General features: G+C 35.8%; 2 protein-coding genes and 1 long non-coding RNA gene across 13 annotated transcripts in view; 1 reads left to right on the top strand and 2 right to left on the bottom strand.

The window, feature by feature from the left end:
- Positions 1-24,131, bottom strand: part of LOC133840839 (phosphatase and actin regulator 4) — a 139,639-nt gene that overhangs the window by 46,696 nt on the left and 68,812 nt on the right. The window contains exon 2 of one of the 11 annotated variants that reach the window (XM_062272959.1): positions 19,517-20,317. The exons of 9 other annotated variants lie outside the window; for them this stretch is intronic. In XM_062272959.1, coding sequence (XP_062128943.1) covers positions 19,517-19,553 — 37 coding nt within the window. In that variant the 5' untranslated portion in view covers positions 19,554-20,317. Of the gene's footprint in view, positions 1-19,516; positions 20,318-24,131 lie in introns of those variants that run through there. One more of the 11 variants, XM_062272960.1, reaches the window with a different exon arrangement.
- On the top strand, positions 6,860-7,899 carry LOC133844684 (uncharacterized). The gene is made up of 2 exons (XR_009894626.1): positions 6,860-7,183; positions 7,434-7,899. It is a non-coding gene; the product is annotated as an uncharacterized LOC133844684 (long non-coding RNA).
- LOC133844440 (pickpocket protein 11) lies at positions 10,845-14,390 on the bottom strand. The gene is made up of 3 exons (XM_062278424.1): positions 13,217-14,390; positions 11,244-11,426; positions 10,845-11,146 (listed from the first exon to the last, which is right to left on the bottom strand). The coding sequence occupies exons 1-3, from the start codon at positions 14,202-14,204 to the stop codon at positions 11,040-11,042; spliced, it is 1,278 nt and encodes a 425-aa protein (XP_062134408.1). The 5' UTR covers positions 14,205-14,390; the 3' UTR covers positions 10,845-11,039.

Consider the following 24,131-nt stretch of genomic DNA (forward strand, 5'->3'; position numbering starts at 1 on the left):
AAAAGCTTGCTCTCTTAGAGACGCAACACGCCTGAGCGAGCTTTTTTTGCTTGCTGTTCTCTTTTCGGCTCTTTGCAAACTAAGTAGCGCTGTCTTGCTTACGCTCGCACCGTGTGTTGTTGTTGTGCGTTTTGTTTATGCTAGGCCTGTTTGTTGGCCCGGCTCAACGCACGAACACACACACACACACACACGCAGACAGACGCATACGTAAGCACACTCATACACACTTGCGCTTAAACTGTACTGTGTTGTCCTTTCGCTGTTTATGCATACAGTCTGATTGAAATCATGCAAAGACCTTCTCCACAACATTTTAGGGGATGAGCAGAAAATGAGGAGAGGAGAGGAAGGGAGGAGGAACCTGTGGCTGGCTTGAGTAGATTATGTGCGTCAATGCAGCAACAGCAGCAGCAGCAGCAGCAACGCCATTGCCATGGCCAAATGCGTTCGTAGGCGAGCATCGCTATCTCATTCGCTCTCTCGCTCTCTCTTTTGCTGTTGCCTGTTGCATATAGCATCGTAGTTGGTAGCGATTATGTCCTCGTCTGCGAAAGTTACGGTCAGTTGTGAATTTCAATTAAAAAGGACACGCAGCAACATTGATTAATTATTGCAATTAGCAGCGCAAAAACGATGAGAGTACGCTGTAGAAGAAGAAGAAGTAGAGGAAGGCAGCAGCAAATTAGCCAAAGTAGCCTTCATTAGCAACGCCCAGAAGTATGCTATGCTTTTTATTTATTTCTCACTATTTCTCACTCTCATTCTTGCTCTCTTTCTCCTTCTGTCTCTGTCTCTGTATTTACTTCATTGCCGTGTTGTGTGTTGCGAGCGCGCCTCAAAGTCATAACTTGAGCTCTGCTGTTGTCCATAGAAATTCCTCTGCATCCTTTTTTTTTTTGGCGTTGTCACTGCCAATGCCATCGAGAGCGACTTCCTGTGTCCCTGAGTGAGTTGCCCTTCAATGCCAAAGCGCCGCATTGTCAACACTTCATTTCAGTTCCTTTTCTTTCTCGGGGTGTGGTAAACGTTTTTCATTTGCAATCAGACGCGCGCTGTGTATTATGAGCATCAGCAGCGGCAGCTCGTCCTGACAGTGACTGCCAAAGGATGTGCTCATGGTCGAAGGTCGCTCTTGCGTTGCAGCTAAAAATAATACTGCCCTGAAGTTGTCGTTGCCGTTGTTTTTGTTGTTGTTGTTGTTTTTCTGTCCCTGACAATGATTGTAGTCCCTCAGCACCCCTAAAGGACACCCGCCACGCAGCAAGGAACAAAAAAACACGAGAGATAAACACAAAAGGTATGCACAACTTTTGGGGTTATAAAAATAAGCATACATTTAGGGATAATACAAGGATTAAATCAGGCATATTATGTGCCGTCTTATAACACTTTACGTAAGCAAATTCTCACAGCTTGAACTATGCCTTTTTTTTGGGTTAAAGGAAATGGATTATTAAAGCAAAGAACGTCTAAAAAGGTAATGCTGCCCATTATCGATAATTGAGCCAGTTGACAAATCAGAGTTTACGTGCCATTATTATGCTAATTTATATAACGAGACTTGCTTTTGTTAAATTTCAGCAATTTTGCCATTGATAGGAGACCAAATTTTGTTTAAATTGTGCTATTATTGTGTGAATTAAGAAATATAAATTTATATACAAAAGATCTTCAGCATTTGAATTAATCCAATCAATAAATAATAAGATTTAAAATGAAAATACTGAAAGAATAATTAATATTATAATTGCTTATATAAATTAAGGATTTCTACATGACAAATTTAAAATTGAAATACAATATATAAGTGCAGTAGTGAAGAAGAAGTGAATAAACATTAAATTTCATTTATTCATAATTGGGAATCTTAAAGAAAACTAGAAGTTTGTCATGTAACAAATGTTTCTTATTAAAACTGAAGATTTATATATTGTATTGTATTGTATTCTTATTCTATTGTATTATATTTAAATATACAAATTTAACATTTGGTATTTTAGTATTTAATTAAAAATAGTGGTTCAATAATGATCCTTACAACTCCCGCAACTTTAGCAAACTATCTAAAGCGCATTTTTGTCGTTACAACTATTAAAGAACCTAAAGAACAGTTGAATTAGGTATTTATCTAACATTTTAAGGAATATTTTTGTCGTTGGAATTGCTAAACAAGAAATAAAAGAATTAACCTATTTTCTATTGCTACAAAATAATTGTTTCCCTAACTATGAAGGATATATTTTTGTCGTTGGAATTACTAAAACAATTTAATGAATTGTCGAATTATTGTCCAAACTATTTAAAGTATATGGTATTTAATTCGTTTTAATAACTGAGCCTTTTTTTTTAAGAACTGTTTTGTCGTTGCAATTGCTAAAGAAAAGCTAAAGTTTTGGTGAATAAGATATTTCACTATAAAATTAAGGAATATGAAATATTAATAAATTGTCAAATTATTTTCGTAGCTATTTAAAGTATATTTCAGTCGTTCCAATATCTGTGCCTTTTTTCGAAACACTGTTTGATTGTCATGTGTGTCTAAGGCAAAGCCAGAGGCTAATCAAAATTAAGATTATTCCGCACATTTTCGAGTTGGCAAGGCAAGTTCGATGTCGCTGCTGAAGGCCGCTGGATGGGCCCAAGAGGCGGCCAGCAGGAAGGGCGTGTGCCAAAGGACCTTGAGGGTCAAATGAATTTGAACGCCACACACAATAAGAGCAGAAAATAATGTGAAATATGCATAAAATACAAATACAAAAAGAAGACGAATACAAATACGAAATGTAACAGAAATATGGAATACAGATACATGTTGCCACATACAGTTTATGAGGTTGCCCACAGCAAAAGCAACAGCAACAGTAACAACGACAGCAAATAGTAGAAGAACAACAACCACAACAACAACTGAAACTGAGAGTGGAAATATGTGTGTGTGTGGAGAGCAGCCATCCAAAATGCCGGAGAAGAAATGGCGTCCTTCCGTTCCGTTGTTGTGCCATTGACAAGCCAAAAGCGATGGCAAACAAAGGCAGCCAGCGCCCCGCATCACAACAGATAGACAGCAACAGACCACAGACAACAACAACAGTAGTAACAACAACAACAACGAGGCACGAGGACAACAACAACAACAACAACAACAAGCAGAGCAAAAAGGGATGACCGCGGGCTTAAAATTCCAAGGCAAATGAAAAATAAATACCACAAAGATACAAAACAACAACGCCGCGACGCCAGCAATGCAATTGAAAATTTTGCCGCAAAAAGCAACAGCAACAATAACAAAACAAAAGGACAAAATAGCGAAGAAAATAAACAAAAAAAAACAACGCGAGAAACAAAAATAAAAACAAAAAAACAAGAAACCAAAATAAAAACAACAAAACGAGCAACCGCAAAACAAAAAAAAAAACGAATTGCTTACATAATCAGAGACAACAGCAAAAAGAGGGAGTGGGCAGCTCTTCAAAGAGAGAGCGAGATAGCGAGCAAAGAGAGCAGCAGCAGCAGCAGCACGTGTTTGTCTCCCAGCTTGTGCAAGTGCATGTGTGTGTGTGAGTGTTTGTGTGTGTGAGCAGCCTCCGCCTTGAAGCTGAACTTGCTTTTCAATGTTTTTACTTGAACTTGAATTGATGCGCTCGCTGCTCTCTACCTCGTTCGCTCTCGCTCGCTCTCTCTCTTCTGTTCGTTCACATTGTTGCTTGCTCACTCTCGCTGACACGCTTCACTCATTATATGACGACGCGCACGTGTTAAGAGCTTTTACACCCCCACACACATAGAAACACACATTGAAACACTACATCGCTCTCTTGCTCTTTGACTTTACTCTTAAGTTTACAAAGTTTGTGTGTTGGGCGTCATTAAAAATGCGAGTGACGCAAGTGATAAAAAATTAATGCCAAAGAGCGCAAAACAGCAACAAGCAGCAGCAGCAACACAACAACAACAGCAACAACAACATAACGAACAACAACAAGGAGCACAAATGATAATAAGAACAACAAACTATTTAGCATGTTGATGATAATTCCTGGTCATAACTTTGATGCTTTTTATGGAGCTAACAGGTTGCCCCAAAAAGGCGGCAACACACAGCAAAACGATACAGCAGCCAAAGGCAACGCCAAAGAAAAACTCATCGAAATGGACAACAAAAAAGTAGAGAAAAGTTGAAATTCCAAGGCAATATTACTCAACGAGGCGATGCCCTTGATAAAGTGTTGTTTCCTTGGGACTAGGATAATATAAAATTTATTAGGAAATTGGACAAGATGGTAAAATTATGTGTCAGAGATTAATTGAACATCTTGTTTAGTAGCACACCAAAATAAAGAAATGTTTTTAATTCGCATTTTAGAGGAATTGAATTTCATTGGAATTGAATTTCCAATGTAAATCAATAAATACTCAAAAGTTTCTTAAGAATAATAAATAATATAAAAGCAATAAACATTTTGATACAAAATTTGGTATTTTCTTGAAATATCAACAAATCATTAGGAAAAAAAATACCGAAATATATCACTCCAATATTTGGTATTTTTATTAAATACAGTGTTTTTATTTAGCGAATTTATCATAAAGTTAAAGCAATAAACTTAAATATAAATTATATAACATTTGGTATTTCTTAGAAACAAAAAATACTGAAATGTACCAATTTAATATTTGGTATTTTTATTAAATCTTGTTTCTTAGGAAAAAACTTTTTGATAATTCTGAAATGAACATAAAATATAAATTTCCATGTTTTTTTTTACAACAAAAGGATCTCTCACCCATAAAACTTTTAAGATTCCAGGGTATTGAAAAGAGAAAGAAGACAAAGTTGTAGCTTAAGCCGTATTCAAAGTAGTTTTTATGCGGGCATTCGTAATATTCATGAGCCCAAGTCCAAAAGGTGGCCAATAAAAAGAACTGTGTGTGTGTACAAAGGCGCATACAAGAAGAAAGCAATGTAAAGAGAGAAAGAATATGGCGAGAAGTAAATTGACTAAATTAAATTTTAATAATTAAATGCAGGCGGCAATGATGATGCCCCTTTGCAATGGCAACTGAAACAGCAGCCGCCGCAACGAATCAGTTTTCAGTTCTGAACACGTGTTCCTCCTCTCTCTCTCTCTCTCTCTTTCAGAATCCTCTACCAATCTATGGCCCTGCACTGTCCTCTCTTCGGTTGCCATGGCCGAGGAACGAAGAAGCCCACGTGCAAATTTGCATGCGAAATTCGGTTAGGAAAACAGCTTGAGGAGCTCACTTGAAACATGTCGTTGCATAAATAAAACCGTTTTAAAACACAATGCTGACAGCGATAATGATGATGACGATGATGATGAAGATGACGACGCTGTCAGCGAAGGAGACGAACGTGATTATGATGTACATCGAGTCAGGATTGAGGAAGAGGAGGCGATGAGGAGCTGCAGGACGTCGTCGACTTTGATTGACTACCAGAAACTTGAACAGCATTTGCATAAGACTCGAGACTTACACAATGGACAATGCGAAAAGCAAGTGAAACAAGCAAAAACAACAAATGACTGGAGCCCACATAAGCCCCGATTATTCTTCGAAACAAATCCATATACTCACTCGTACATTTCTAAATTTAAATGTTGAAAAAAAATGCAGAAAAAACATGTCTGATGAAAACAAGATTATCGCAAAAGCTGCTTCAGGATCTAAAAACCTGAACACATTTAATTAAATTACAGAAATCAGCAAATAATATTTTAAAGAATCTGCAAGGACACACACACACAGAAAAGAGCCAACAGATTCGCATTAATGCGACCATGGAGCACAGCAATGAAAAGCAAACGTAGGCGGATCACCGAGAGAAAAAAAGAGAACATTAATATTTGCGGTAGCAATGTGACAATTGGGAGTCATTGCATGTCGAAGCTGTGTGGCGACAAGGACAACACAAAGGAAATAAACTGACCATGAAGGTGTGTGTTGGAATTAGCGAGGTGACAAAAAAAACAAGGGAAGCTTGTATGGGATTTTTAAATCACAAAAGCTAATAATATAATTTAAAGGTAAGCAAATGTTATAGCAAATAAATAAACAAATTTGAGACATGATTTTGTTATAAAATGAAATACAAACAAAATTACAATTTTAAAATAATGCCTGACGAATTGAATCAAAGTGAAAAAGAAAACCCCTATTAGATTTCAATTTTCTTAAGCTGTTAGTACCCCAACTCAAATGTGAGATACCCGGCACTTATTTCCAATGAAAGCAAAACATTGTGATAAAACCGAGAAATACGCAATTAATATTGCGAAAAATACCAAAATATATCAAAAGCTATATTTGGTATATTGATGTATTATTCAAAATATACTATAATGTATAAAATATACCAGTAGAAAAATATTATGTACACAAATAATATTGTGAAATATATCAAAATATGCCAAAAACCATATTTGGTATATTGATATACTACTTTATTCAAAATATACTATAAAGTACAAAATATACCACTAGAACGCTATTAGTCTACCGTATGGGAAGCGGAGATAATCATTTGCCACTGATTTTGTCATTGAATGCAAAGTAAATAATTTGAACTTCCCAGTTTTGAAAGAACACAATAAGTATAAGTAAGTACAAACTACAACAAATACTATAAAGTAAAAGTTGTAGGAAATTTATATAAAAAAAACTGCATTAATTATTCATTTCATTAATTAAATAAGTGAAGGAAATCAACTGCAGAACACAAAGTTGGTTAAAAGTTAAATAGAATGTAGTTTCGCAACGCCTACGCTGATTAATCGGCAACAAAAGCGATGCTAAATAGCTGCATTAAATGTAAGTAAGAATTAATGAAATTAGACCAGAGCAAGACGAGCAAAAAACAAAACTGAGAAATCATCGTAATTTTTACAAAACAAAAAACAACAACAAAATTGTTTATTTGGCATTAACGCAACTTTTTATGACCGTAATTCGTGCAAATCGCTTTCCTTAGTGAAGGTTAACATGGAAATGTTCTTTGGCTGCTCGGCAAGAGAGAGAAACAGAAAAAATGTCTATAAATTATGTATTCAGTTGCATGAACAGTTAGTCGAAGCCAAAAAAAAATACCACGCCATAAACAAATTAGCCAAGCTTGCAGTCTGAAGCAGCTTCCCCTCGCCTTCACCTCTCTTTGAACTCGGTGAGTAATTCATTTTTATGAGCTGATGCTGTCTGCCACAACTGAGGCTTGTTGTTGCTGTTGTTGGTTGCCACTGTTGCCTCAGCATGTTGTGCTTGGGTTTTAGCTTTGCATATGGATTTGGTTTTGGCTTTAGATTTGGTTTTGGTTTCGGTTTTGGTTTCTGTCTGGTCTGCTTCATATTTTTTCTTCTTCGTTTCGCTTCGCTTTTTGGCAGCAGCTAACGAAAACAAATGATTATCATTTTCAGTTGTGCAATGCAAAACAGAAACTGAAACAGCGACAGAGAAAAATCTGTGGAGAATACCTGCCAAAAAGAAAGAAATGCTTTATAGCCACGATATAGAAATTGACAACTGATAAATCATCAGTTACTGCAGGCAATTGTTATTTTGGCATTTTGTCATTTGGGCGTCAAGGACAAACGAATAATTAACTTGGCCCCAAATGGCTGCCAATGTCGCAACAGCAGCAGCTGACTCTGAAATTGAAATTCTCTCAAGGAAAAAGCAACAACCAAAAAAAAAGCAGGCGACGATAAATCAAGCAAAACAATCGAGTGAGAGAGAAGGGAGACAGCTGATGAGACAGGACATGGACATGGACAAAGGACAAATTGTTGCACAAAAATGCGTTGTAATTGCCGAAATCAAATGGCCGTAATTTAGGTTGACAGTCAACGACAACGACAGCAGCGCAGGACAGGACAGAACAGGACAGGGACAAAAAAAAAGGACACTACAATTTTATTTATGCAAATCGCATTCAACTGTGTGTGGGAAAGTATCCTTGCTGGCCACAGCGGAGAGCTTGGAGCGACGACGACTGGAGGCCAAAAATGCCATATTAGAATTATGCAAATGAGTTACGAGAGAGGGAGAAAGAGTGATAAGAGAGAGAGGGAGAAGGGAGCTCAACTGATGTTGCGTTGCAAGTTCGTCCTGTGTGCACGCATCCTGTGCACGTGTCATCTCATGTGCGTTTTTGACGTCCTTCAGGATCACAAAATTGTGTGCGCTCTACGAATTAGCAAGCAGCCCCCCATCCCCCTCTCCTTAAAATCCACTTCAGGTTATGGCTTCGAGAGTCCTCAGCTCAATATGCGTTCGAGGCTGACAATAATGTTACTGCCGCCGGAATGACTTTGATTAAAGTCAACCAAAAATGCTGTTGGCCCCAACTATGTTATTTATGTATACTCGCATACACGTTGCACAACTCTCTGTGTGTGTGAGTGTGCGTGTGGCAAGGTGAAGGGCATACGTACTTATAAATATCCATAGCCACAAAGTCCTTGCTGCGTTGTGCTTTTCTGCCTTCCTTCCCTCAGCTGAGAATGTGCCTATATCAAACCTAAATGCCACAGCACATAAATAGCCTAAATTACGAGGGCTGTTTATCTGCATGAAATTCTAAATTAATATAGCTGCTTACATTTCGTCGGATGCCCTCTGTCTAGACTTTGAAGACAATCTAAAGGCCTGTTGCGCATTCAATGAAAAGATTTTACCAATGACTTTCAATTATGCATCATTAAATTTGCAGACTAAATTGACAGATACATAATCTAGACAGCAAATACTTTGCCATTGTCACTTTTAAAAATATCAAGCAAAATTAATTAGAGATGAGAAAGAAAAATACGTCTTTAAATCATATATTATTTTAAAATAATTTGTGCTAAATATATTGACGCTATTCCTAGATTTTTACAGTTAAAAGTGTTAAATTCAAATTTAAAAAATATATTTAAAATATTTATAAATCATTGTGCATAAATAAGATAGATACAATCCAGTGTGCTCGACTACGAGAATTTCTCTATCCTCTTTTTAATAAAATCAATTCATTGCGGTATTATTTTAAGAATATACCGAATTATACCGAAAAACACAATGTTTAGTATACTGTTACGTTGAGAATATACACAATATACCAAATTTTCAATCAAAGCTCAAAGACGCGACTGCTTTAACAGTTTATTTGTCATTCCCTCCATTTACAATAAGAATATGAAATTATTATAATAGAGGTATCATTTAAGCACCCCTCGCACATGTGCTTAAGCTGAGACGCTAAATCAAGGAGAAGAAATCACTTAGGACCATGACGGTGCGGTGCCTGATAAGTTGGCGGTTTTAAAATTAATGGAGACGTTAGCATTGTTCAAATCGTTGGAAGCTAAGCTGAGTGAAGAGCAGCAGTATTTGCCCATTAAGAGAGAATGGGAGTTGCTTAGATTGCAATTCTGTGGCACACAATGAGTTGGCTCTGATGCGTGTGTGGCTGCCACATTATACGTGATATATGTACATATTGCTTATATGACAAGCTTAAGTACCTCGACATCGAAAAGCACGCGCTTGACATTAAATTGATTATAAATATCCACAACACACACAAAAAAGTTTTCGAATAAAACACATTTCTCATGTGAGAAACTTTGGTGGTGAGCTTTTGAAAGCGTTTAGTACACATATACACCCTGTGGCGAAAGCTCTTCGATAGAAAGCTGCTTGCACTGTTAGTTAACAGTGCTTTAACAGTTCCTGTTAAGTATTCAAATTTTACATATTCGTTAAACTTACCCACACAATAAAAAAACTTTGAATGCACTTGAAAGTCATGAGAAAACTCACCTGGAATGAGAGAAAATGAAAACAACAATTAATTATTGACACTATTTTGTGGTTAAAAAAATCAATAAAACAAGGTTAATATTCAAGAGCAGTCTGAATGTGTAAAAAAAAACTGTTGAATACGTTGTGTGTAGATAATATAAAAAAGATTCTCTTAATAAATATTTTGATTAAGATTCATTTAATAATATTAATGTATAATATTATATTCTTAAATAATTTAAAACTGTATTTAAAATAATTCTTTTGGGAAACATGAATTGTTCTTTAATGACAGATGTCTTTTTGAAAAGGATGAATTCTTTATTATATTTTAATTATTTTCTTAAAAATTTTTTCATTGTCTATATAAATATTTAATCATCTGTTTTATTAGAATCATCTCACTTCATCATTAAAACATTCAAGTTGTTTAATTACTAAGAAAAATTCATTTTAATTTCTTAATTTAAATGCAAAAGTTTTTCCCTTGAATTATGCACACTTTTTCCATCTTTTGTTCCATAAAATTCTTTTCAATAGCCAAGCTAACGTAAACATATTTTTGTTCGTGTCCGCCGCAGCATATTTCAGCTGGCCATTTAGCCCTTTGCAACTGCTACAAACTACCATAACTTGAATTCCTTGGAGACCGCAGCACTGAAATGCAGTTCCTGGAAGGCAATGGTACACAGAAATCAAGCATTCATGGGTCACTAATCCACCTGAGAATACAAGAAGCTATCGATTTTGTGTGCTTAACCTGACACACATATCTCTTTCATTTCAATTTAATGCAAGGCGAACGGCAACCTGATGTATTTATGTACTACGTTGGTGGGTGGAGGTCATCAGGTGACCTTTCGCAGCTGCAAACTTAATGATCGCCATGTGAAACTAGATGAAAATATCTCTCAATCTATTTGTTTTTTTCTTTGCACTCACTTTCTCATCAATTGCTGACGCTCAAGTAAATGATGTGCTGTTTTTTTTTCGTGTTTGTTCTCTCAAACACACGCTTCAAGTAGTTTGCCCCCCGGCTCTCGCCCCTGTCCCAGTAGGGGCGTGGCTGCTATGAAGATAAATGTTTAGATGGATACATTGTGCCTCAAGCTGTTGACGAACGACTTAGGCGTATGTCCGACCAAATAAATCAAAACTAATTTCATTTGCTGTCACATATGGCGTATGCGCAATATTTATTATATGTATCTTCCTCCCATCCATCTGCCCATCGCTTAATGGCGCCAATTTTGCCACAGTCGAAATACCATAAAGTAAACAATCTCAAAGCCGCTGATAAACGAGCAGCCAATGCAAACACTCAAAACGCCTCCGACATTAGCTAGAGAGAGAGAGAGCGAGAAGGAGAGAAACAATTGCAATCACATAAACATAATTAAAACTCGATTCGAACTCAAATCCAATTATGCACAACTCACAGAGCAACTCATACCAATGATAGAGACCATCCTGGCTATACAATGGCACTCGCTGTCCACCATGGCGTATGCTCAATTTTGTCTCCAGCGGCTGCACATGCCCCAACAGACTTTGGCGCAACTCGTAGCGCCAATCGTTGCATGCGGGCAGACAGTGGACACAGCTCCAGGGCGACCAGTTGGCTGCGTGTGTGTGTGGCAAGAGAATCTCATTTAAAAGGGATCACAGATTGCCTCCCAAGTGGGACATTGAGTTGTTCCTATGCATGCGCCTGAGTCTGTGCCTGGATCATCTTGGCTCATTTACTGCTGATAATCTCAATGTGGGAACTCCTTGTTTATCCCCGCCCTAGGGCTATACACTTCATGGCTCAATTCGTGGCGAAGAGTAGCCAAAAGCAAGCAACTTAATTACACTTTACAGCATTGCAAAGAATCACAAAATTTGGCTATTGTAAATACTTTCATTTGAAGAAAGTTATATGTGATGAAAGCTACTCAAATTCTAAATGGAAATCATTCTTAAAACTTGTTCTCCTTTTTAGTATTATCAAAAAAATGGAAATGAATGAATATTAATAAGTAATTTGCTTATTCGATATTATTCATAAACTATAAATTTGATTATTTTCACATACATAATTAGAGAAACAAATAACAGGTACCTATATTATTACTTTAAATTAATAAATAATTAAATGGAAAATATAAGTAATACAATAAATGGTAAATATTATTCTTTACCCTTTTTCAAGTCTTTAAAGGTTTATAGGACAAGTCAAACAATGCTTAAGCAACTCTTTTTTACAGAAACATTAAAGGTGACTTGAAAACCATAAACTAAAGTTACCATAAAACAATCTTTAATGTTTTCGAGAAGCTAAATTCAAGAAAATAAAACGCAGCTCGCTTCATTGCAGTCTTAAAATTCAAATTAAACACAATTCTCTAAATATATATTTTTTTTTTAAATTGACAAAAGTGGCAAACGGAAATCCTCATCAAGATAGTTTAATTTAGTTTATATTTATGCTAAATCTCTGAATCTAATTATTATTCGGTTCTTTGTTCCCGTCTTAAACAAAATGCAAATTTCAATTGCAAATAAAAGTTTATAATTAAATAAATTTCAAATGAAAAGAATAGTGCGCTTGACTTAATTAAATGTAGTTTGTATTGCTGCATCTTGTCTTTGTTCTCGATGTCAATAGAATTAAAATTGAAATTTTAAATTAATTGACAAAAATGGAAAATGAAATCGTTCTCCATATTGTTAATTAAATGTAGTTTTTATCGCTGCATCTCCTTCTCAATCTAAAACTAAATCTGACCTATATCTTAGTGTTAAATAAAATGAAAATTTAAATTAGAAATAAAAGCTTCTAAATAAATAAATTCCATAAAAAACAAGGTTTAAATCCCAGTTACTCAAATTAAATGTAGTTTTTATCGCTGCATCTCTCTCTCAATCTAAATATAAATCTGTCCTTTTTCCTAGTGTTAAATAAAATGGGGATTTAAATCATAAATGAAAAAGCCGTTCACTGGAATAGCTTTCTCATTAATAAAATAAATACGCAAATGAAAACTTAACTTGGCCATTAGACTAATTAAATGCAGTTTTTATTGCTTTCGCAGTCAGCGGAGCAGCAGCTGCTCTCAATCTAATTTAAAGTAAACACAATCAAAGCCTATTAAACCTGACTCTGGCAATTATATCCTTGAGTATCCTGCCAAAGCACACACACACACACACACATACGTAAGTGCACCCTTTATAGGTCAACTCAGATGCAGCAGAAAGCCAATTACAGCTGCCCAGATGAAAAGAAGTTTATGGTCAGCCCCGGATATGTGCTGACCGTAAGATATCCTTGAAACGTGACGCTACGGCTGCTGTCGAGAACTTTATGAGTGACCCCCCTTGAAAGGAGAGAGAGCGAAGAACACACTTTTCCCTCCCCTCCACTCACCCTCAAGCTGTTGCAGGCAAGCCGTGTGTGTCAAGTTGCAGTAACTGAAATTGTGTTGACCCACGACGCTGTAGTAGAAGGGCGCACAGTGGCAGGCAGCAAGCACCGCACGCAGGCGACACTGTGGCAAGCACAGCACCAGCTCAGCTGCCTCATCCGCAAAGTGACAGCCGCGCTCTGCAACTGGATAGCTGCGTAGCTGTTCATCGGCCTGCAGTCGCAAAGCCCGCACTTGCAACGCTTTGAATTCGCCAGCTGACACATGGAGACGCCCCAACCAGCCGGGCAAATGCACGCTGTATGCGGCTGTAAGTGCCACATGTGGCAGGTAAAAGTCATCGTCGCGCGACGCATTCAAACGCAGCTGCAAATGCTCCGTGGTAATGTTGCCGGCTTGCAACACGCAGCAATTGCCCTCGATGGTGGGCGTCAAACGAAAGAGGCTTGAACAATTGTGCTCGACTTCATCGATGTGGCAACTGAGCAACAAAGAGGCACAACTCGGCGACAGTTGCAACAGTTGTGCACGCACATCCGCTGACCAATTATCACCCAACGCAACTTGCAACCTGGTGGCAGCTTCAGCTGACACCGAGTTGGCTCTAAAGTAACCTGCCAGCAGCTGCAACTCTTGCAACCAATGCTCCGTTGTGTTGCCACTCCTTGCGGCAAGTAGCTCAGCGTATGCTTGCAGCTTGTGGCGACTCAGTTTGTTGCTGCTGCAAATCGTCAGCGGTGGCAGAGGCAACTCCTGCTGACTCACGCTCAGCGTAGACAAAGCTGTGATTGTTGGGCGTGCCAGGAATTGCAACAATGTGGCAAAGACCACAAAGCTTGCAGAGCAAATGCCAGCAGCAATGAAGAGAAACCAGAAGAAACGCTGATAGCGACGTCTCCGATTGTAGTACAACAGACCGAAGCCATTGAGACTCGTCTTCTTAAAGTACTCGACGAGCGTCACTCGCAATGCTCTGCTTAGTCGCGACATTTGCCACCAACTGAAGAGGGAATAGCGAATTGCATGTGTGTGTGTTTGGCAGGACAATGAGCAGCAGCATTTCAGCTGGCTTATCGTGATGTGGCAAACACGGAGACAACAATGTTTCACTGCTCTGATAATCGCGTGACAGGCAAAATTCTTGTCGCTGCTTTCGTGTTGCCAGCCATAAAAAGAGTCTTCTTCAGCTCACGCTCTGATTGCCATCGACACTCGCATCAACACAATTTTCGGGCATATAATTAAGCTCTTCAACAAGCTAGACAACACGAGCGGATCTAAACATAATTTATTGCTACAATTCAATAAGTAATTATTGACAAATAAATAGTGTAAATATGCAACACTTCATTACAGTGATAGTATCTTGGAGGGGAAAATAACTGCACTCATTTAAATACAATTTCAGTTTTAATTCAATTTAGTATATCTTTAGGGAGAGTTTATATTCCTAAACTGGTATATAGTCATCTATCTAATAACATACTGACAACATTTTTGAATATGCCGAAAGCTACATTTGGTATATTGATTTAAAATATACTACCGAACACTATATATGGTATATCGATTTACATTTAAAACATACTGGTATAAAAGTAATCTATTGTAAATATAATAATAATATACCGACAAAAATTTAAAAATATACTAAAACCTATAATTGGTATATTGATATACATTTAAAATATAGTTTTATAAAATAATAATATACTGATAAAAATTTAAAAATATACCGAAAACTATATATGGTATATTTATATGCATTTAAAATATACTGATAAAAAAGTCATATATTCTTAAAATAATAATATACCGACAAAATTGATAAACATATTCCGAACTGTATGGTATATTGATATCTTTTAAAATATACTGGTAATAAAAGTCATTTATTGTAAAAAAAAATAATAATATACCATAAACTATATTTGGTATATTGATTAAAAAAAGACCCGAATGAAATATCATTATTTCCCATGCAAAATTATTTCTTTAATAACTTCTAGGATTCTAATCTGACCAAGCAAATCTTCAGATAAATTGTATTAGCTGTATTGAAATACCGACTTTTCCATTTTCGGAAGAAATTGAGCTACTTAATATATATTAAAATTTTTTATGAAACTCTTTGAAATATAGAACAATATATAACACATCTTTAAATCAACAGAATATTTCACACAATTCTGCAAAAGCAAACTCATGCTGCCAGAGCAAACATAAATACTCGAAGATCAAAACTCAGCATTCGGTTATTTATTAAGTCAAACGACAAACTTCTTGGAATTGGATATTTCAATAAAATTCGCTGTTGTCAATCAAATCGTTAACACAATCGCAATCGCAGCGCAAGAGTAATTCATCGTAAGATTGCGTGTTTGCAAAAGAACGGCAGAAATTCTTGTAAATTATATTTAATTCAACAAGTGGGTAAACCATTTAAGGCAATGACTACATTAAGTTGCAAAAGTTTGTGTAGCCAAAGTCAAATGCCGCATGCGAACCGAGCAAACTCAAATACAAGCCCAGCAAAGAGAACGAACACGCACACACACTTCGACAGATACAAATACAGATACATTCACAATGCCAGCTACAGATTCAGATACAGATACATTTACATAGACGTCGGCAGACATGCAATATAACGAGCTTCAACGGCAATTTAGCGCACAGAGCGACAAAGCGCGAGTGAGAAAGAGAAAGAGCGAGAAACTTGCTAATGCGACGTTGCATATTAATAGAAAAGCCGCAGAGAAATAGACTAGTTTCTAATTGGCACTACGAATTCGGGATACTCTATATTCTCTAATAATAGATAAATGGAAAAAGTAATATTCTATTAGTCAATTGTAGATAACTATTTGCATATCTCATTATAGAAACGTTCGCCGGCAATAATAAAGTCCATTCTGATAACTTATCTGGGCCATCAAAAAGATTGGTACGTCAAAAAAAAGAGAGACAACCTATGGCAATTAATTGATATCAAATAAATAATAATTAATGCAGCGTGAAGAGAAAATAAAATGCATTGAATGACACTTTAATTTAAAGTTACTTTAATCATTATATTTGTGAACTGCCAACTTGTTTAAAAAGTCAAATATATATAATGATAATTTTTTTGGATATTAAAAAGAAAATCTTTAACATATATGTTATCAAATAAAATATATTTAATGTAGAGAAAAGGTAAAGCATTAAATTGTATAAGACATTGAATTGTATTGACTATTAAAGAATAGGTTTAAGACAGCTAAGAGCTGCCAACTTGCTTAAGAAGACTTATGTTAACAATATTATTAGAATGTACATATTTCAATTTGAAAATATTGGCTTGTCAAAAAAAGTAGGAATTACTTTTGGCAATTCATTGTAAAGGGAATTCATTGCAGCTCAAATTAGAGCACCACAAAAGCTTTAAGATATTTATGGGCTGCCAACTTATTGCGAATTTTAAGTAAGTTTTTTGTATATTACAGAACTTTCAAACTGTAATGAAATCAAAAATATTCACATTCATTCCATTAATATAAAGTACAATTCTAGTTGCAACTATATTGAAATAGTGAGCTGCCAACTTGTTTAAAAAGCACAACTATTACACTAAACTATTACACTTTAAGAAATAGTTTCTCTTCCAAATATTTTGTACCGTGAAGTGTAATGCGAATTTCATAGCCAATTGCCTTGGCATTATTTTTAATATTCCTCAACGGACGCAGAGTATAACCAATAAGCGAGCTTGCCAACTAGCGCGTCATATATCCTCACAGCTGGCACGCCACCCGCAACCCCTTTTCTCATTGCCCTTCTCTTTCGCTCGTTTATCTCGCTTCGCATTCCTTTACGAGTTACGTCAAAAAACAAGCACAAGCACACAAGTTGAAGCGCCAAAACGCAAAGCAAATGGCAATAGCAACAACAATAACTGCGACTAGAGCACAATAAATTCTAATAAGAAGCGCACACATGCATTACACACACACACATAGACACACACATCAATGGAGATCCAATCGACGCCCACACAAAAATAATTTCCGGTTCAATTAAACGCTTGTTTATTTATTTATTTATGCGCTCTGCTCCCGCAAAGGCGGTGGCTGCAAAGATTTCTAGGTGTATTCGAGGGAAGAAAAAGGAGGGGAGATATTATCTGAGTTTTCTTTTCATTTTCATTTGCTGTTTAATTGTGGACCACAAAATTTTGGCACTAATTTGTTTATGAATGAAAAAAAGATTAAAGCAAGCTGCGTTGCGAGTTGGCAGCGCCATTAAAATCAGACCACACGCAGAGCACAGCAAATATTAAGTTGGCAGCGCTGCTGTGAGGATTGGCAGCACCAACATTAGTTGAGTACTTAAGCAAAAAGAGAGAGAGAGGGGAAGAAGCTTCGTATCCTTTGCTAACCGCAAAATGATTGCATACTTTAATGGGCCAAGCACTTAGAGAGCAACTCGTCATGGCAGCGTGCTGCGCGTCTCGCCTTGCACTTCCTGCCACAGTCGGTGGCACATGCGATAGCCGGTGCGGGTTTGAGGCGGATGCTGCAAATTGCAACCGTACTACAAATAGCGTTAAAATTGAATCAAACTAACTGAGAACGCCGTTCGTAGCGACAGAGGACACGCAAATGTGAAAGGTTAAGGGCTTGAGAATGTGTGAGTGTGTGTTTGGGGCAGAGACGTATCTGGGTTGCTCCCGTATGTGCCACATTTTTGTTGCACTGTGCACCATGCACACGAAACAATGGCAAGTGTAAGTATCTAGTATACCTTTATGGCATGCACTTTGTGCAACTAAGTTTGTCTATAAAACTGATAAGAGCATTTATTTTAAATTGAATAAAACATAAAAGTTGATGTTATTGTTCACTCTCAAAGATGCCGCATGCAAAACAAGTTGCTGCAAATTATATTTCAGCTAAATGTCAAGGTGGAATCTTAAAGATAATAGATAAATACTAAAATGTTAATGTCAACAATCATAAAATTAAATGACAAACTAAATCAACATTTGCATTTCATTTGAATGACATTTTTCAGGTAATTTTCACAGCGATCTTTATGAAATTTTCAGAATATAAAGTTAGTAGAGTAAAATATATATAATAAAAACATGAAACTTCTATCTTTGAAACTACAATAAATATGGAATTCTTCATTTAATAGACACATCATAATAAAATAAGTATTAATTTTAATAAACAAGACTTTTCCTATTTTAAAATTTTATATAAATGGGAATATTTATTAACACATAATAATAAATATTCAATATATATACAAAACTTTTCTTATTTTTAAAAATAAAAGAAATATTTGCAGACTTGATAAAACTGATGGACTCATTGAATACTCTTTAACATGAAGAAGCGAAAATAACTTTGCAACGTTTTATGAGCAGCAAACTAAGCTATAAACATTCAATATTCCAATAATGATAAGATTTTACAGTCCGAATACGCATGATAACTGTAAACTATAAAAGCGGGGCGGACATATTTTAGCAGCTAATGAAACTAAAGCATAAAGCAGAAATTGCGCTAGAAAAGTGCAAAAGACAACTAAAAATCACTTTGCACTCGGGCGATTCACACGCATACAAACGAACACACACACTCAGTCACATAGTCACACTCGCACTCAAATCCTTTAAGGCAAAAAGCAAACGACAAGAAATAAAGAAGAAAACACACAAGCACACGCTAAGAAAGAGGAATATAAGACAAGTATAAAATCTCATGCATTTTGCACACACAGATTTTACAGGGCAATAAAACGGGCAGCGCTGTCCACACACAAAAGCAACGCGAAGCGAAGCTGTGAGCGACTGCCATAAAACTGTTGATAACAGTGCCATAAACATAACACACAGCGAGTGAGAGAGAGCACGCCGAGAGAGCGCACGCAAATGGGAGAGCGTGGTGTGGGAGTCTGGACGAGAGCGGGAGTAAATGAGCGTAAATTGTTGCGACACGTGCGCATGCACTCAAACTGACTGGCGACGCGACGCTTTGTGACGTCGTCTATGACGTTGGCAAAAGCCAAGAATGCGAAAGTGCGTAAAAAGCAAAACGCAAAAGAGAGAGACAGAGAGAGAGCAGAAGATGAGTTGTGCGTCGCAAAAAGACGCTGCTTGCAGCGCTGTCGCTGTATAGATATGAGTTGCCTAATGAGCGGAAGGAAACGCGACAAATGAATGGGAGAGGAAGGGAGTAGGGTTGTAGTGAGAGAGAGCGCGCGTGTTAACGATGCGCGCTTCTTCATATGCATAGCACAGGTCGACATACCTTTGAAACAAGCACAACCCATGATGTAGCCCATCATCAGCGTGGCTTTGAAGTCGCTTCTAAGCTGCTCAGCGTTCTTGTTGTTGTTTTTGTTGTTATTGCTGCGTCTCTTATTTCGGTTCTTGGTGTTGTTGTTGTTGCTGTATTTCTAGTTGTTCGTGTGTTTCTTGAGCTTTCATCAACGTTGTGCATCAATTAATGGCAGTTATGGGAATTGTTGATAGTTGGCGAATCCTTCTCCACGTATTCTCATGTATTTTTAAGCACGCAATCTGTTTTTATTGCTCTTTCAACGTTATCGCACTTTATGCAATATGAATGTGTGCGATATGTGTGTGCGTGTATGTGTGTGTGGCCCCTTAAAACATTTATTTTATTTATTCACTTATTTATTGTTGTTGTGATTGTTGTGACGACAAGACAAACTTTGATTTACACTCGACTTTGTATCACAATTTGCTGGTTATTGTTGTTTTACTTGTTGTTGCTGTTGTTGTTGTTGGTGTTATCTTCCTGATATCGGCTAATAAAGCATATTCACTTTAATGATTTCAATTCACGTCTTATTATTGATTATCACACATTTTGCTGTTGCGTTTTCTTCTTCTTCAATTTGTGCGTAAGGAAAGAAAATTTATGCTCTTCGATGATTTCACTCGTTGCGGCATTTGTTATTGTTGTTGTTTTTTTTTTTTTTTTTTTTTTTGTGTTGTGCGTTAAATTTATTAAATTTGATTGTGCTGTTCTTTTTTTCTGTTTTTCATTATAATTTATGCTTTTTACAATATCACAAAAGAATCACTGAACACGTCGTACAATTAAAAGATTTATATTATTTATATGTATATCGAAGGAAATTCATCATAGCGTAAAACAAAACATTCATTTCGCTTTTTATGCATAATTGATTCGGGTGACTGAAGGTTGTTTAATAATAGCATTTTATATGCGGTGAAATTACATCGAATGCTTTCAATCAACTCATTTTATTATTGCTTTGCGGTCAACTCGGTGCTTGCCCATATCATAATGGCATTGGCTTAAATCATCAATCATTTCTCATTTTCTTTAGTTTTATTTCTGCTGTTTCGTCAGCGGGTGATTAATATCATTGAAGCATGCAAAACAAATATTCTAAGCTCATTTTGTTCGAGTTATCGACACAAGAAAGCTCAACACAATTTCGTTATGCTTTATTAGACTGATAAATATTACCTAATAATAATAATTGTATTCTTTCACAACTGTTTAAAATCTATCGATATTTTTTCAATGAGACTTTAGAATGTAAAAAGCAAGACTTTGAAATAAATAAGTCTTGAAAATGCCTTTATATGTTTACACTTTCACATTTCCAATTTATTTGATAATAGTATTAGCCACGAAAAGGTTGTTGAATAACAAGGCAATTTATACACCAAAAGCTCATTAAAGCTTCTTTAACTACTTTCAGTTTATCATTAAAATATTGAAAACTATATATGTATAAAGGCATATTTAAGTTTTATCACAGATTTCAAATGTATATGATTAAGCTGATTAAAGCTCAAGGGATATACTAAAGTGAAGCTTAAAGCTCATTGAATGCCTCGGCTACGAAATGCAGCCAAAAGAGAAAAGCTACAACGACTTAAATAACGCCAATCAAAAATTACATTTTAAGCAATTAATAAATACTAGAATAATCCAGTCACGCACTTTATACAGTTGCAAGTTTAAAACAATTTCTGTTTGTAGAGGTTTATCACTTTTGTGGGATTATCGCTGGGTAAGAAAATGACGAGCACATTTCGAGAAAACTGACACCAGCCACAAAAGACACTTGAGCAAAAACTGGCGCGACGCCTCCGAAACAAATTGATAAAGATTATAATCCAAAAGTCAACGCGACAGGCACGACATGGAACCGAGAATCAGCGGCTGGAAGAAGCGGCTGGAAGACTGACTAACGGACAGACAAAAACTGAATGCATTGATAGCTTCGGACAATAGCGGCGAAAATTCAATTGAAAATTTTAATTCATTTGAGAACGAGAGAGGAATTGAAAATTGAAATCGGAATTGGAATTGGGTGTGGGTCCGTCGATGACAAAAGAAAACGTCAACAATGCGAACGAACAGCAAACAGAACAAGCGAAAAACACACAGAGAGAGGGAGAGAGAAACAGGGGGAAGAGAGGAAGGGGGAGAGCATTAAATACCGGAAGCTGCAGCGTGACAAATTTAGCATCAATTGTGCATAATTAAAATACAAAATATCTCGCGAGACATTCGCATCAAGTATACGCCACCATAAAAGTGAATTTCGATGCGAGAATTATAATTGATGACCAAACGGAGAGGCGCCCACCACACACACATTCTCAGCACTCTGTTCTCTGCTGTTCTCTGTGTTCGATGTGTTGTTGTCTGTCTGGTCTGCTCGGATTACTCGCTCTCCTACTCTATATATTTATATCGCCATCTCTCTCTGTCTATGGGGGCCTTTTTATGATGCCCCCAACCCCGCGATGGCTGGAGGTCAGTAGCACACACACACACACACAAACACACACTCACACACACACACTCACACACACACACACACACACAAGAGGGCTAAACGGCGGAGAGCTCGAAAGCAGTTGAGACATTGACATTGTCATTTTTTCGACTTTTATGGCGTCTTAAAAAAATGTATCTCGAAAATATGGACGCAACACGACCATGTGGGCAGCACATCGAAGCACAGCACAGCACAGCGCGAAGCACAGCACAGCACACAGTTTTTAATTGAGGCAAGCGAGGAAACGAGAGCCGGCCGAGAAATGGCAAAACGAGAAACATCAACGTAAACGAGATAAATGAACACAAGTTGAACAAGTGACAAACTGAATGCTAAGCGACTTGCAAATGCTCTGCCAAAGAATTTTAGCGCTGAGCACTTTAAAACAAAACTGATTTTTTTAATTACGTATACTTAATATTGACTTTTTTTGGTTTATCAATTAACAGCGATATAAATTGAAGAAATTTCAAATGTTGTTTTATTTTGCCCAAAAATGAAAGATTTTAACAAAAATTTTGAAAAATATACATATACTTAATATTGACTTCACTTTACTTAAACTTTGACCAGAAAGTTTATAAACAAATTTAAAGCATTATCACATGATTTTGTACTTTTTGCAATGCTGGTAAAGTTCTTAACAAAAATTTAAAATATTGTCGTATACTTAATACTGACTTCACTTTGCTTTAGTATTTAAATAAGGTATTCGATTTGAATGAGAAAATTTTTTAATCAATTTAAAGCATTATCGAAAGGCTCTAATTTTTTTCTAATGCTGCAAAGTCTTAACAAAATGTTCAAAAAATAGTCGTATACTTAATATAGACTTGACTTTGGTTTAATATTTAATTGAAAAGCTTATAATTGAGTTTATCAACAATGCAGCAATCAAATATCATATTTATTTTAAACATTATCAAATTTTATTATACTTCCTACAATATTGCGAAGTTTGGCAAAAAATTGTCAAAATTGGCGTATACGTAATATTCTCTTGGCTTTTCTATGCAACTATAAATTCCTCTCTATCTCATAAAATATGCTTTGTTCTATAATTGAAAACTTTGTAACTGAAATCAAGTGAAAAAATCTCTTAAAATACCATCAAAAGTTTCTACACTTTTTGTAAATAAACGTATACTTAATATTAACCCCACTAAGTGGTCTTAAAATATTCTCTAAGTATAAATTATGCTTTGAGAATAGTTCAAAGCAACACAGCACAAGAATAAATAAATTATTCTTTCAATATTAATTTAGAACTGAAAGACAAATCAATTTAAAATACTCTTAAATGCTTTTATAGGCGTATGCTTAATATTGACATCGATTTGCTCTGCTTCTGTTAACTATTCTCGAACATATCATTTTTGCCTTCAATTTAAATAGAATATCTTATAATTCAGAGTACAAATAACAACAGCAAGCAAATAAGATATTTGCTGAAAACATTATCAAATATTGTTACACTTTTTTTCAATATCAACTATCAAATAGCTAAGAATTTAATAAGGAATTAGCATACTTGTAGCAGTATTTTGCTAATTGAGTTTGAGGGTCGCAATTAAGTAGATAGTTGATTTATTAATTGTGAAGTTAAATCATTGTAGATTTGAATAAAAACAGAACTCTAGAAGCTAACTTATTGGAACAAATTTGCTTCAATTGATTTTAATTTTTGATTACATTTACAATTTCAAATGAAAGTGAGCATTCTAAACATCAACAGCCTATTAATATAAAAAAAAAACTGAATAAATCTTTCTTTCTTCACTTTATTCAAAATAAACATAAGATGTTGAAGAGACTTTCATTTAAAAAATATATATAGTCAAATTCTTCATCTACTTTACTTTATTTAATACAAAAAATCTTAAATAAAAGTAAATAAACCATACATTGGAATATAAGTAACTTTTAAATTATAAAGATTCACTTTATAAACGTTAGTTTTATCTCTGAAAGATTCCTTATTCAGTGAGTTTATATTCTGCTATACTTGACCTAAACTGCAACAAGCTTTGTGTGTTAGAGTATTGCTTGTTGAAAAATGAAAAACACTTT

This window comes from Drosophila sulfurigaster, chromosome 3 (assembly GCF_023558435.1).
Source record: "Drosophila sulfurigaster albostrigata strain 15112-1811.04 chromosome 3, ASM2355843v2, whole genome shotgun sequence".
Lineage (NCBI taxonomy): Eukaryota > Metazoa > Arthropoda > Insecta > Diptera > Drosophilidae > Drosophila > Drosophila sulfurigaster.